The 14,103-nt window shown below is 51.2% G+C and overlaps 1 protein-coding gene across 1 annotated transcript in view; it reads right to left on the reverse strand.

Moving 5' to 3' along the window:
* Positions 1 to 12,637, reverse strand: part of Abcc3 (ATP binding cassette subfamily C member 3) — a 35,505-nt gene extending 22,868 nt beyond the window's left edge. The window contains exons 1-11 of the mRNA XM_036195293.1: positions 12,623 to 12,637; positions 9,543 to 9,719; positions 9,075 to 9,200; positions 8,751 to 8,888; positions 7,975 to 8,100; positions 7,681 to 7,742; positions 6,883 to 7,014; positions 5,543 to 5,734; positions 1,856 to 2,033; positions 1,599 to 1,760; positions 582 to 674 (exon numbers count right to left, since the gene is read on the reverse strand). Of these exons, the coding sequence (XP_036051186.1) occupies positions 582 to 674; positions 1,599 to 1,760; positions 1,856 to 2,033; positions 5,543 to 5,734; positions 6,883 to 7,014; positions 7,681 to 7,742; positions 7,975 to 8,100; positions 8,751 to 8,888; positions 9,075 to 9,200; positions 9,543 to 9,719; positions 12,623 to 12,637 (1,401 nt within the window). The remainder of the gene's footprint in view (positions 1 to 581; positions 675 to 1,598; positions 1,761 to 1,855; positions 2,034 to 5,542; positions 5,735 to 6,882; positions 7,015 to 7,680; positions 7,743 to 7,974; positions 8,101 to 8,750; positions 8,889 to 9,074; positions 9,201 to 9,542; positions 9,720 to 12,622) is intronic.
* Between the last annotated feature and the right edge of the window lie 1,466 nt (positions 12,638 to 14,103).

The following is a 14,103-nucleotide window of genomic DNA, read 5'->3' on the forward strand; positions in this document are numbered from 1 at the left end:
TCTTTCTCCCTTTGGATGAGAATGTAGCTCTTAACTACTTCTCCAGCACCATGTCTGCCACACACACTGCCCTGATGCTCTCCCCCATGCTGATAACAGACTAAGCCTCTGATGTCCTAAGCAAGCCCCCAGTGAAACGCTCTCTTTCCTAAGACATCATAAGTCACGGCGTCTCTTCACAGCAGTCGAGCAGTGACTAAGACACTCTTAGGTAGTCTACCACTTATTCCATGTGTAGACAGAGCTTCTGAAGACTTCAGTAACCATTTTCAGACGGATGATAACTCAGTGTCTGGTTAGCAACACTTTAGCAACATGAGTGGGAACAAGTTTGAGTCCTTACTCTGTCTCTGGACTGCCACAGTTACTCTGGGCCTTGGAGTTTCTGCTATGAAATAAGACTGTCACTATAGTGACGAGGATCGAGGACTTAAGGTTTGTACAAGGGGCTGCGGTCATCCACATTCAGTACAGGGAGTGGAGGAGTCCTGAGTGTAGAAGGTGAACACTGGCCCTCAAGTGCCAACCCCCGACCCCGCCTGGAGTTGCTGTCTAACGCAAGTGCCTTCAGGAGCACTCACCTGGTAGGTTCGCATCTTCATGGACACAGCTCCATTGAGTGGTATGAGCAAGACTATGACAGCCACTCCAGCCAGGACTGATGGGCCCAGGATCTGAGGAGGCACACAAGCGGAGAGTCAGGTACGATAGAGGAACTTTTTTTTAAAAAAAAAAGATTTATTTATTTATTATGTAGACAGTGTTCTGTGTGCATGTACACCCGCAGACCAGAAGAGGGCGCCAGGTCTCATTACAGATGGTTGTGAGCCACCATGTGGTTGCTGGGAATTGAACTCAGGACCTCAGGGAGAGCAGCTGGTGCTTTTAACCTCTGAGCCACCTCTCCAGCCCACGATAGAGGAACTTATAGACAACCAAGGTCTGCAGACAGAGCTCAACAGACCCTGGCTGACTTGCAGTATGACAGGACATCTGTCAGGAAGGAGTCAGAAAGCCGCAGCCACATCAGCAGGGGCAGCCAGCTATCAGCTGATGAGCACAGGTGGCCAGCAGCACATAGAGAGAGGCTTGTTCAAACTGGTCCCTCTGGCACAGGTCTGGGATTCCGTTACTTAGATGGCCTGCCTGGGCTACACAGTGATTTCAAGATCAGCCTGGGCAACTAAGTGAGACCCCATCTTGAAATTAAAAATTCAAAGGGAAGAGGTGTTAGGAGCAGAGTGTGTGCAAACACACACAGAGCTCTGGGTTCAGCCCCAGTGCTGCAAAGAAGACGAGAAAGGAGGAATGGAGAAGGCATGGTAGAGAAGATGGCAGCAAAGGAGGAGGCTGTACGGATACCCAGGAAAGATAATACACACAGACCAACAGTGATAACTATAGCCACATCCACCCTGCCTCCAATACCCACTTGCCCCTGGCTTTTGAGGGATGAAACACAGCCTAGGATAGGAAGAATAAGTGACCAAGTTCCCTTGGTACCCAGGGATGGTTTCACGGGCACAACACAGCTCATCTATCAGCCCAAGATAGATGAAGTCAGAGGAAGGGTACAGAGGACAAGGTTCAGGAGTTACCTGCCAGAGGAAGTATATAGCCAAGATGACCTGCAAGGGTGCTGACCACAGGAGGTTGAGGAAGGGGGAAACATCCATGAAGCGTTGAGCATCCACTGACATGAGATTGACCATTTCTCCCACAGTGGACTTACGTTTGACTGAGTTGGTGATGACCAGAGCCTGCAGATGAACAGCAAGCAGTGGATCAAGCCCATGAACCTCTCCCAAGCAGCCCAGAACTGACCTCTCCCGGTGTGTGTCCAACTTTGACTGACCTTTCTATAGATGACACCGATGATCGCAGTCCGTATCCGCAAGGCCATCACAAAGATGCAGTGGTAATATTGGTGTAAGATCAGTGTCTGCATCATGGAGCTCACGAACATCAGCCCAGCCAGCAGGAAGCCCCACCAGGTGGGAGCCGTGGGGTCAGAAATAAACCTGATGAGTATGCTGCCAGGGGGAGACCAGGTATGAGGCCGGTGTGCTCTTCAGCCCGTCTCCCATGCAGCAGCTCTTATCACCAGCCTTGCATGCTTGTCCTTGAATGTCATGGCAGGCAGAAGGGGCACATTTTCACTGGCTACAGCAGCGATTCCCAACCTGTGGGTCGTGATCCCTTCGCCAAACGTCTATCTCCAAAAAACATTACATTATGATTCATAACTAGCAAAGTTACAGTTATGAAGCATCAACAAAAATAACTGTGTGGTTGGGGGTCACTGCGACGTGAGGAACTGTATTAAAGGGTCTCAGAGTTAGAAAGGCTGAGAACCACTGGCTTAGACCTTCCTACTCATTCTTGTGGGCTGCTGGATTTTCATTCCAGAAATCTTTCCAACAGTTGTCCCTGGTGCTATCTGCTGTCCTTGGGACTCTTGCCCACCTCTCCTATGACTCTCTTCACTCTGCTTCTCTTACCTCCTGGCCTGTCCCCACTGCTCGCCACTCTCAGCAGCTCCCTATCTTCCCACTGAACTGCCCACTGAGAATTTCCTGACACCCCAATGCTTCCAAGCTTTCCCAAGCTCATCCTTTGCTTTCTTCTTCTAAGGGGAGTTATTCTGGCTTTCCAAGCCTTATTTTATCTCTCTGATCCCACGATCCAATCTTCCTGTTGGAACCTCCCCAACAGAAAGATTGGACCCCATTGTGGTAGGATACTTAGTATTGTCGCCTCTTCTGATAGCCCTGTGCCTTCACTTATCGACATGATCAAGGCTTATAATGTCATAAAACAAACATCCTCTCAACCTCATGGAGTTTTCTAGACACCATCAGAGTCAAGCTAGTCTTTCTCCTGGGGGCTGAATTGTGTTTTGACCCTCTGGTACTTATGAATGTGACCTCATGTGGACATGGATGGAGTCTTTGTAGCTATAATCAGTTAAGATAAAGTCCTGCTGGAGTAGAGTGGATCCTAATTCAGAGACTGTTGTCTTTTTATTTATTTGTTTGTTTGTTTGTTTATTTATTTATTTGGTTTTTCGAGACAGGGTTTCTCTGTGTAGTTTTGGAGCCTGTCCTGGATCTTGCTCTGTAGACCAGGCTGGCCTCGAACTCACAGAGATCCGCCTGGCTCTGCCTCCTGAGTGCTGGGGTTAAAGGCATGCTGGGACTGTTGTCTTTATGAGAAGAGTGGGAAAAGAACATGTCCTCTCTCTCTCTCTGTGTGTGTGTGTGTGTGTGTGTGTGTGTGTGTGTGTGTGTGTGTCTCTCTGTCTCTCTGTCTCTGTCTCTCTCTGTCTCTCCATCTCTTTCTGTCTCTCTCTCTCTCACACACACACACACAGAGACAGAGAGACAGAGAGAGAGAGGGGAGGGGGGAAGAGGAGGAGTCGGAGTCATGTGATAGATGCAGAGATTTGAGTGATAAATTTTCATGTCAGAAACACCAAGGACTGCTGACAACCTCCAAAACTGAAAGACAGGCCCTGGAGGAATGCTCATTCAGAGTCTTTGGAAGATTCAAGCTGAATCAGGGCATGAAGACATAGGTCTGAATCCCAGCACTCAAAAGGCTGAAGCAAGAGACCCATCACTCAAGGCCAGTCTGGGCCCCAGAGCAAGACTCAATCTAAAAAAAACAAAAACAAAAGAACTGATCCACGTGTGGTGGTGCGAGTCTTTAATCCCAGCACTCAGGAGGCAGGGGCAGGCAGATCTCTGTGAGCTTCAGGCCAGTCTGGTCTGGTGTACAGAATTCCAGACCAGCCAGTGCTACATAGTGAGGTCATGCAAAAACAGATGGACAAAAACAAAAGAAAACAAAACCCCCCCAAAACAAAAACAAAACCAAACAAAACAAAAACACCAATCCTCGGCAAGGTAGCACACACCTGTAATCCCAGCACTTGGGAGGCAGAAGCAAGCAGATCCCTGTAAGTTTGAGGCCAGCCTGGTCTACAGAGAGTTCCAAGACAACCAGGGCTACACAGAGAAACCCCATTAGGAAAAAACAAAAACAGCAGCAACAACAATAAGACAAAACTCACCAATCCTGTCAACACACCTTGATTTGGGACAGTGGAGCAGAACTGAAGGAATTAATTCCTATTGTTCCAAATTGCCCACAGAATGATGACTCATCAGAACATTTCTGCAAACTATACAGGTGTCTTTGCAACACATTTTGAGACTGTGATTTCCTTGCAGGCACTCTCCACTGCTCTGGGGCCTTTTCCTTGTGTCCCAGGTCCCAGTCATGGCAAAGCTGCTAACCAACTTCATGCCTCCTTCCTGGGACCGAGTTTGTGGGTTAATTTTGTGTCCTGGAAGGCTCTCTTTCTCCCAGAAGCACTCTCTGTGTTCTTGTGTTCCCAGCTCTGGACCTCTCTCATCCAGCCAGGGCTCAAGCCTCTCTTCCTCTCACAGACTGTCTAGGAGAGCTGAGGCCAAGACACAGAAGCCTGGATCTGCACTGAGAGGCATCCTTTTGAAGGGCCCACCTGGCCAACACTTAGCCCTAGGCCTAATCCTCTTTCTCCTCTGAAATCACCAACTGGGAAAGGTCCATGGCCCCTCAGTGGCTGCCCTGGATGGAGTAGCTCCTGAATCTTGCCTCACTCCTGGCTTGGGCTGTCCTCTGACCTGCTTGGCTTAGCTGCATCTTGCCATTCTGCCCTATCGCCCCCACACTGGGCCCAGGCCAACCTTTGGAAATGTAACCAGATGCCCCTCCCTGGCTTCCTCTCTCCCCAGCCCTGCCCCACCCTTGGTTCACTTTCTCCAGTAGTCCTGAGTCCTGCTGCCTCGACTCTTTGTGACTCATCTGGCTGCCCTTCCCCTCTGCCTTCATTTACTTGTTTCTTCAAAGATAACCTTTTGAGCTGGCACATGTTCTCTGACCTGGCAGGCTGACTTCCTGGACTCCCCAGGCTTTTCCAGGCACACCTGGGACCCGCTGTAATCTTCCCGAATTACTTTTGGCTTCTCCCTCAAGACTCTAAGAGTACCTTAATTAATCTGCACATCTAGGGGTGGTGTTGTCGTGTTCCATGAAAGCTTGTTGAATTGATGAGCATGCACGTGAGGAGAATCAGTGTGGGGCTTGGCTCCATACCTCACCCTGTCATCTGAGAGCTCCCTCCAGTCCAAACCTCTGCTGTGACAGATGGCAGAGGCTGGCAGAAGTGGAAAAAGCTCTAGAGTCGGACTTCAGAGCCCGGGACTCACATCTGCCTTGTCAGACCAGCTGTGGCTGTCACCTGGGTGTCTGCCTTCACATTTGTAAAGAAGGAATATGGGGACATCCCCAGAGGACTCCCGAACAAGGCTAAAGGGGGACACTTGTTACCGGCAGGCGTGTATGTGGAGAGGGAATGGGAAGTTGAGGATAAGGGGCAACGCCATTGACCAAGTGTCACCCAGAAAGCAGAGAGCACTCTTGAGTTCCTGGTCTAGGGCAGCCAGTCATCCCTCCACCCAGGAGAAGGCTGCAGCAAGAGGGAGTGGGGTGAGACCTGAGCAGCTGGGGGTTGATGAAGGAGAGCAGGTCCTGGATCAGCTTGAAGCAGACGCCCATGAGCAAGCTGGAGGTGAAGGTTCTCACCAAAGCCCACAGAAAGGAGGCCTTGGTCTGGGTCTGGGGTCGGGCCCTCAGTAGGCCTTCATCCTCTCCTGGGATCTTTTGCTCAAATACTGCATTCTGGGGCCTGTTTGGGGAATAAACAACAGTGGGTGGGAATGGGCACCTGATTCCAGGAGGCTAAGGGCCAGTCTAGGCTGGGCAGGCTGGAGGGAGAAGAAGAGGAGGAGGAGGTGATGGGTTTTTTTCTTGGCTTTCAGAACTGGAAGAGGGATAGACAGCACAATTCCCTGGATGACTGTCTCCAGGTGCCGGGGCAGGGGGTGGGGTGCCCTTGCTCAAAGGAAAACTCTGTACCCAGCTCAGAGAAGTTGTGGCCCTCCTCCTGCTTCCCAGAGCTGGCTTCAGCAAGGACCCTGGGACAGGAGAGAGCAGAGCAGGTACAGTAGAAGGCTTAGGCTTTGAGCAGCTGATCAGGGAGGGGATGGTGTTGGGGAACAGAGAGGGGGTACAGCAGGCAGCTGGGGGTTCCACAGGCCTCTCCAGATGCTCCGAGGCAGGGGAGCCACACTACTGTTGTCCAAGCCTTCCCTTGTTCCACCAGGGGCTCTGGGCTGACCAAACACTGACTTCTAACCTTGGGTTGGAGGAACTAAGGGCTTGACTGTGAGTCCTGGATGAGAGGCTGCCAGTTCAAAGGCCCTCGGCCTCAGGATCTCTCTTCCAGGCCTGCTTCCAGCCAAGAGAGGTGGGATTGAGAGGGCTGGCCCTGCCCTCACTAGGAAAACCCCTGCAATTTCTGATTCCAATCAGACACAGTAGAAGAGAAATCCGATCAGAGCCTCTGGGCCAGTTGGGTGTGGGTTATTGCTCTGTCAGCTTCAGTGGGGGAGACCTTGGCTGTATCTTTAAAGGTCTAAGCTTCAGTGCCCCTCTCGGAGTCATGGGAACCATAGAATGAACACTGTCTGGCTGCTGAGAAAGTGAATGAGGTACTCTATATGCTAAGAGCTCTGTGCCTAGGAGACACTGAACTATACACAAGTATCAGCATCCCCTCGTCCTCGTCCAAACCAGGGAGGGCAGGTCCCACCCAGGCCTCGCTCCCACCTACAGCATCCTAAGGCTGCGGAGACATCCACTCCCTGTGCGTGCTGTTCTCCCCACTCCTGCCCACGCATCCCAGGTGTTCGAGCAAGACCACGGGTAACGGGCGTGGAAAGCCAGAGCACTGAGAAGCGAGGGTGGGGGCCTAATGGTACAGGGAGGCCTCACCCCGATGCTTGCTTCTGCTGCTTCTGCCATTCTTCCAGCAGCTGCTGGACCAAGTTGTGAGAGCAGTCCTCCTCATTCAGAGTCCAGAGGTCCTGCTCCTCCAGGGGACGTCGGTAGCCAAGGATGGCCAGCCTGGAGGAGAGAGGAGGAACCCACACACAGGGTCAGAATTCAGAAGCCTGGAGCTGATGTCTCCAGTGCCTAAGGTCGAGGGAGGTTCCCCTTAGCTGCAACACCCATAGTCATTGGCACGGGAAACATGTTGCAGGTAGCTGCCTCTCCCCTCCTGCCTCGCACCTTCTCTCTGCTTCGCTTCTACACGTCCCTATATGCTTGATCTGTCTAAGGCCCTGGTGATGAAATTCCCACTGGCTAGGCCTGAGTGTATGTACACAAGGCAGGAGGGATTCAGGCCAGCCTCAGGTGCGTGTGGTTAATGAGTTGTCACCCAGGTCACAGACACAATTATCCTGCTCAAGCCGCTCTGAGGGGCAGCCAAGGAGATGACAAGCTGGAAGCTGATCCCAAACGGAAGAGCTCAGAGCTGATTATGATCCCCTTCCAGCCCTCTGCGCCTGTCTCTGTGGCCTGCCAGATGCAGGGATGGCCTGTAGCCTGGGAGCTAAACTGGACCAGGCTCAGCCTCCACACTCAACCCCCAACCCGAATAGCCACTTTTGCCTACCCTGACCCACCCATCCAGTTACTGGGGTGGTAGTGTGAGAAAGGGTAAGTGGGCTAATTCCTGGGGTTTCCTTCTCCCTCCTCAGGTCTAAGCTAGAGCAGGAGCCAACTCACTTTGTGAACCACCAGAAAGTCAGGCGGGAGAGAAAGCCAGCACTGGCCTCTGGGCAAGGATTCTAGAAGGTGAGAGAAGGGGACAAAGGATCAGGAGTGTCCCCAGCATCTCAACACTCAGGAGAGGCAGGGAGGCCATTGATGCTTTCAGCCAGCTTTCACAGACGGTGGAGGTGGCACCACCATCCCCACTTTGGGTGAGACTGGAGGGATGGGGATGCTGCTGTCATTTGGGCTGAGGTGCGAACTGTGAAGCAACCCCCCCCCCCCCCGCACCCTCCATGGCAAACTCACGGGGTTGACATTCTCTGGAGAGAACAAGGGTGCCTTCTCCTTGAAGCAGGACAGGATGAGGGCGCAGAGCACCAGGGCGAAGAAGATGTAGAAAGTGGTGAAGCGGAAGGGATCCAAGATCTTACCCTGGGGGAGAGTGGAGAGGCGCCTCAGAAGCTTTCAGGAAGGCTGGCCTGCAGCTCAGCACCCTGAGGTGTCAGGCTCCTCTGGAGCAGTCGGAGGATGCTGAGTGGTGGGGAAGTGTTGTGGTGTTGGGGGTGGGGGCATGGTGAGGACTTGCCTTGAGCCAGGCATTGGGCTGACCCAAAAATCAGCACCTGGCTCCTTGCCCACGTCCTCCTGAGAGAGGGAGATGGGGGCCACCTGACTGTCAGTGTTCCATCCCACCCACCATCAAAGAGCAAAGGCCCATGGAGGCATGTGGGAAGAAACAGAAGAAGTGAAGGGGATTTCAGGGACACCTGCACATGGGCTCATAACAGACACTGGCATCCACACTGTATATTGAACTTGGGGGTGGCAGTTTCAGAACTGTCTTCCCCTTCCTCTACCCCAGCATTCCCAGAAGCAAACCCACGGTGGGACCTTTGGTCTAGTCCCTTGCATTGCTCAGATCTCCCACCTCCTGCCACCGAGCAGAGATGCAGCAGGCAGAGGGACAGCATAAGAGGTGCCGAAATCCTGGGATTGAGGAGAAGCCTAGAACCAGCAGTGACCTTGAGCCTTGAAGCCACGCCCCTGACTAGTGCTAGACCTGGAGGGTCTGACCCTCTTACCTCTGCCATGGCTGAGAGGATCTTGGAACGGAAGGGGATGACGGCACAGATCACACACAGGAGCCAGAAGATAATGAGCACCCCTGAAGACCGCACCCCACGAAGCCGCTCGTACTGGATCAGCAGTGTGGCCAACAGCTGTGCAGGAAGGGCCCCGGGCGGCTTAGCCAAAGCACACATACCTAGGCCTGCTCTAACCCCCTTGGTGTGGTCAGATGTTCTGGAGTCATCTTCTGACGATCGCCATGTGTCCACCCTCTTCCTCAGAGCCCAGGGTCTTAGTATACTCCACTCCCCCACCCCCGGAGACCTCCCCACACTAACCATGGTGACCCCCACCACCAAGGGGGTGACAAAGAGGACAGGAGCAGGGGCTGAGCCGTGGATCAGGCCATGGAAGGAGTAGAAGAGGTCTACCCATGAGACGCACCACAGCAGGACACCTACGGCCTGCAGACAGTGCACAGGTTGGAGTCAGCATCCCTGACGGCAATGCCAGACCCTGCTGGGGAGGGGTTCCTGCTCACTCAGCCACCATAGAGCTCTCAGACCAGCCTGGGCCTACTCAGAAGTGTCCTACTCAGGGTGATGGGAAATTCTGCTGTTTGAACCTTCTACAACTTTCTAAACAGGGAAGGGCTCCAGACCCAGTTGGGTAGGCTTCTAGGACCCAGAACTATGGGGCAGGGGCAGGCTGGGGACACTGGTTTAGCTGTTACTGGGGACAAGGAATTCATTAGAAGCAGAATCCTTCAGGTCTCCCCACTCAGAGGGCAGCCCTGGGCCCCTGACCGTCTTGAGCCTGGACAAGTGGGTGAGGATGATGTAGCCACGCTGGTGCTTCCTCAGGTAGAACAAGTAGCAAGGCAAGGCAGCCCACAGGTAGATGCAGGGGATCCAGGCCAGCAGGGAGTTCTGGAAACAGGGTGTGAGGTCGGGAGCATCGGTGTATATAGACAGGTTGGAGTCCTGGGGAACAGAAATGGAATAGTTCAGCACTGTGATAACCTCCGGCAGGCGTAGCTGTCCTTTGGGGAGGTGGCTGGACTAGGGAGCCACTCCATCCACCAGGATGGCCATGGGCATGGGTGGAGGATGGGTAAGGGCAAGAGTCTGAATATGTATGTGAACAGGTGAGCAGGGATGGCCTGGTGTGAACTCCTAGGGAGTCTGAGGCTGCCTCATTTTCTCATACTCTTTCTGAGGGATAATTTAAGCGCAATATAACTGCACCCATTTAAAGTGTACAATTCAGTGAGTTTAACAGTTGCATAACCCCTCAAAACCACTGCCACAATAAAGACATGCTATTTCCATTATCTTGCAAGGTCACTGATGTCTCTTTGCATGCCACTCCTCTCAGGCTAACGGTGTTTTTCAATATTCTTACATCTCCCCCTATTTTTTTTTTCAAAATGAATACAAAACAAACCCCTCTCTCCAGACCCCTCCCAGGCAAGGAGAGAGAATCCCAGGGACCTTAGGTGCCTTTAAGATGGGGTAGCAAGGCTAGATGGATGACTTTTTTGCATAAGCATGGGGACTCGAGTTTGGATCCCCAAAACCAAGTTCCTTTCTTTCTTTCTTTCTTTCTTTCTTTCTTTCTTTCTTTCTTTCTTTCTTTCTTTCTTTCTTCCTTCCTCTCTCTCTCTCTCTCTCTCTCTCTCTCTTTCTTTCTTTCTTTCTGCTTTTAAACCAACCCAGCATGGTAGTCTACACTTGTAAACCCCAGCGCTGGGGTGGCAGTGGCATTGGTGGATGTGGGGGTGAGGTGGGGAAGACAGGTGGATCCCCAAAGCTCACTGGCCCATCAGTCTAGCAGAATTGGTGATTGTCAGGTTCACTGAGAGACTATCTTAAAAAATAAAGGCAGAGGACCAGCAAGGTGGCTCAGCAAAGGAACCAACCACCAACCAAGACTTACAAACCGAGTTCCATTCCCAGAACTATGAGGGGGTGATGGGGGTGGGGGGGAGTGGGAGGGGGAGAACCAACTTCCTGAAAGTTGTTCTCTGACCTTCACATGTGCACTGTGACACTTGCACACACCCCTCAAAATAAATAAATGGAATAAAATAAATGTAGATAACAATCAATCTTGGATCTCCGAATGCACATACCCCGGTGTGAATACACGTGCTAACAAATAGACGTACCACAGAGAAAAAGATGGGGTGGCCATCCTCTGCCCCTGTCTACGTCAGTGAGTGACTAAGAGTCAGGAGCAAAGGGGATGGGCAAGCACCTGTTTGTATTCAGTGGAAGTGCCCGGGGTCTAGTCTGGGAAGTCTGTTTTATGTACTGCAGGCTTGGACTATACTTAGACCTCCATACTTTTTGGAACAAGATGAGGTAATAAATTCATTCACAAATGCTTCGCATTCAGATCGTTTCCTCCAAGGTAGCTAATGTACTCATCCTTCCCCCTTCTCACAAAGCATTAGGTGTTCTTTACAAAAAGCCCCCAAAATACAAACAAATAATGAGAAAACCGCCTACCATCCCATCCACTTAGGGACAAGTGTTGCCTGAGGATATACCGCCTACCTTCTAACTATCATTTAATTTTTATGCAAGTCACAGATGCACATAAACCCGATTTTCCTGAAGCAGATTTGTTTTCTGTTACTGGAATTGGAAGTTCCTCTCAAACGTGTGTGACTCTGAAGGCTTGGCTGCTCCAGTACTTTCAAACCAACAAGGAAGTGCTAACGGATGCCCTATGGATTGGGGCGGAGCTTGATGGGTCAGGGGAAGCTCAGTGGTTTCGTTTTTTTCTGTTTTTGTTTGTTTGTTTGAGACAGGGTGTCTCTGTGTAGCTGTGGCTGTCCTGAAACTCACTCTATAGACCAGGCTGGCCTCGAACTCACAGAGATCCGACTGCCTCTGCTGGGATTAAAGGCGTGCGTGGCCTGCACTCATGTTGCCAGCTCTGGGAGATGGAGAAAGACTTACTTGGAGAACTTGGCCACTAAGAGACCCTATCTCAAAAAAGGTGGATGGTACCAGAGGCTCTGTAGGAACAGTGCCTGAGGAATGGCATTTCAGGCTGTCCTCTGGCTTGCATGCACACACACGTGTGTGTGTGGACCTGCACACACATGAACATGTGCATGTGGACATATAGATGTAAAAAAAGAAAAGGGGGGGGGAGGAGGAGGAGGAAAAGGGCCTCTGTTGGGGTGACTGGCATTAGCCTGGCTTTGAAAGGAGAGGGGGGGAAGCTAGTTGGTGTCTTAGTTCTCCTTCCCTTCTCTCCACCAGCCCCGCCTCTCCCCCAACCTCCTGCAGCTACCTGGTCGCTGAGCTTTGCCAGACTCTGCATGGGAAATGGCTTCAGCCACTCTCATGCCTGCTGATGGTCACCCCTCGGAAATGACTCTTTCCTGGTCTCTGCACTACAGGCAAGCAGCATTCTTACTGGACTTTTCTTTTCCCCAGTGACCTCTGAGCGCACAGCCTCAGCCTGTGGGCTGTGCCTTCATTGTTCACAGATTGTACTCAATAGCCTCGGTCTCCTAGGCCTATGTGGCCACTTGCCCTTGCCTCTCAGATGATGTGCCCGTCTGTCCTCAGCCACCTCAGTTTCAACACTGTTTATTCTAAACTTGTTTACTACCTGAAAGGAACAAGTGTCCCACTGGTGCTGTTTGTCTCTGTCAAAGCCACCACCATACTTCTGGGTCCCCCAGATGCGCCAGGGTACTGGACTCTTGCCCAGAGAGCAGGTGTCTGACTCTGGCTTTCACCTTCTCTTAAGCTGTGTGGTGAGGAGATTCGCCTCTCACCTACCGCTCTGGGCCCTGGCTTCTTCAGGGTTGGGGCTGGGGTGATCATACTTCCTGCTTGGCTACTCTCACTTGATCCCTCACCTGCCCTCTGGCCATGATACCACCTCTCACCTCTTTCAGAGCGCCCGCCTCAAGGCTTGGCTCTCTTCCCTTCTGGTACTTCAATGATGTGGGTGCTGGCGCTCTCCTTCCTTCACAGCTATGGAGTCTCTTTGCTGGCTCCTTCTCTTGGCGTGAGAGTGCCCAGGCTCAGACCTTTCTCTCCTCTCTCTGGGCTCACCCTCTGCTGATTTCTTTTGGTCTCATAGTTGTAGGTCAGGTAGGTAGGTACCGGTGAGCTAGCCTACTGTACCTCAGTCACCAATGCTGTGCCCAGCTCTTAACCAGGAACCTCCATTCTACACGCCCTATAGGCCAGACAGTGTCCCATCCCTCTGACCCGGTTTCCAGTACTGTTTCTACTGCCTAAAGGTGGCCACTGGCCTTTTCACACATGCTAGGCTCGTTCTTACCTCAGGGTCTTAGCACATATCATCCTCTTTTTCCAGAGTGCTCTTCCCTTACGTGGTTAAGTCTTTCATTTTCAATGAGGTCTACCATGACCCCCTTGTATAATCCTACCACCTTCACCAGACTCCAAACATCCCAATCTCCTTCCCCCTCTTCTGCTGCACCTATGCCTTAAGAATGGTATATAATTTATACATTTATCACGTTATCTTTCATCCCTTCTTGTTAACACGTAGTATCATTGAAGTAAACTACTTTTATTTAATTTAGTGTACCAAACACATCGTAGATACCCAGAAAAAGTAGTTTCAATAACTTAGATGAGGAGCTTGGAGAGACGGCTCAGGGGTTAAGAGCACTTGTTCTCGTAGAGGACTGAAGTTTGGTTCCCAGCACCCACATGGTGGCTCACAACCTTCTCTAACTCTGCTGCCAGCTCTTCTAACCTCCGAGGGTAGCAGGCACACACGCACGTGGCACACATACATAGATGCAGTCAAAACGCTAGTACACATAAAAATAAAATAAATAAATCTTTAACTTTTTTAAGGTAAAGTCTCCTCAATATTTATCGAAGAATTGAAGCCAGATGTAGTAATACATGCCTGTAATTCTGTCACTCAGAAGGCTAAGGCAGGAAGATTGGCAAGAGTTCAAGACCAGCTTGGGTTATGTAGTAAGTTCAAGACCAGCCTGGACTATACAGTAAGACACTGTATCAAAAAGAGCGCCGGGCGGTGGTGGCGCACGCCTGTAATCCCAGCACTCGGGAGGCAGAGACAGGTGGATCTCTGTGAGTTCGAGGCCGGCCTGGTCTACAGAGCGAGTTCCAGGACAGCCTCCAAAAGCTACAGAGAAACCCTGTCTCAAAAAACAAACAAAAAGCAAGCAAGATATATGTGTGTGTATACATACATATATATATATTATATAGTTATTTATATATTGAAGAAATGAAAGAGTTAGCAAAGAAGATAATATGATACATTCCTTCTAAATCTTCAGTGGCTCCCTATTACCTAGAAGACAAAGTCTAAGTCTCTCCTTATAGC

The sequence above is a fragment of the Onychomys torridus genome, chromosome 8 (assembly GCF_903995425.1).
Source record: "Onychomys torridus chromosome 8, mOncTor1.1, whole genome shotgun sequence".
NCBI classification, from domain to species: Eukaryota; Metazoa; Chordata; class Mammalia; order Rodentia; family Cricetidae; genus Onychomys; species Onychomys torridus.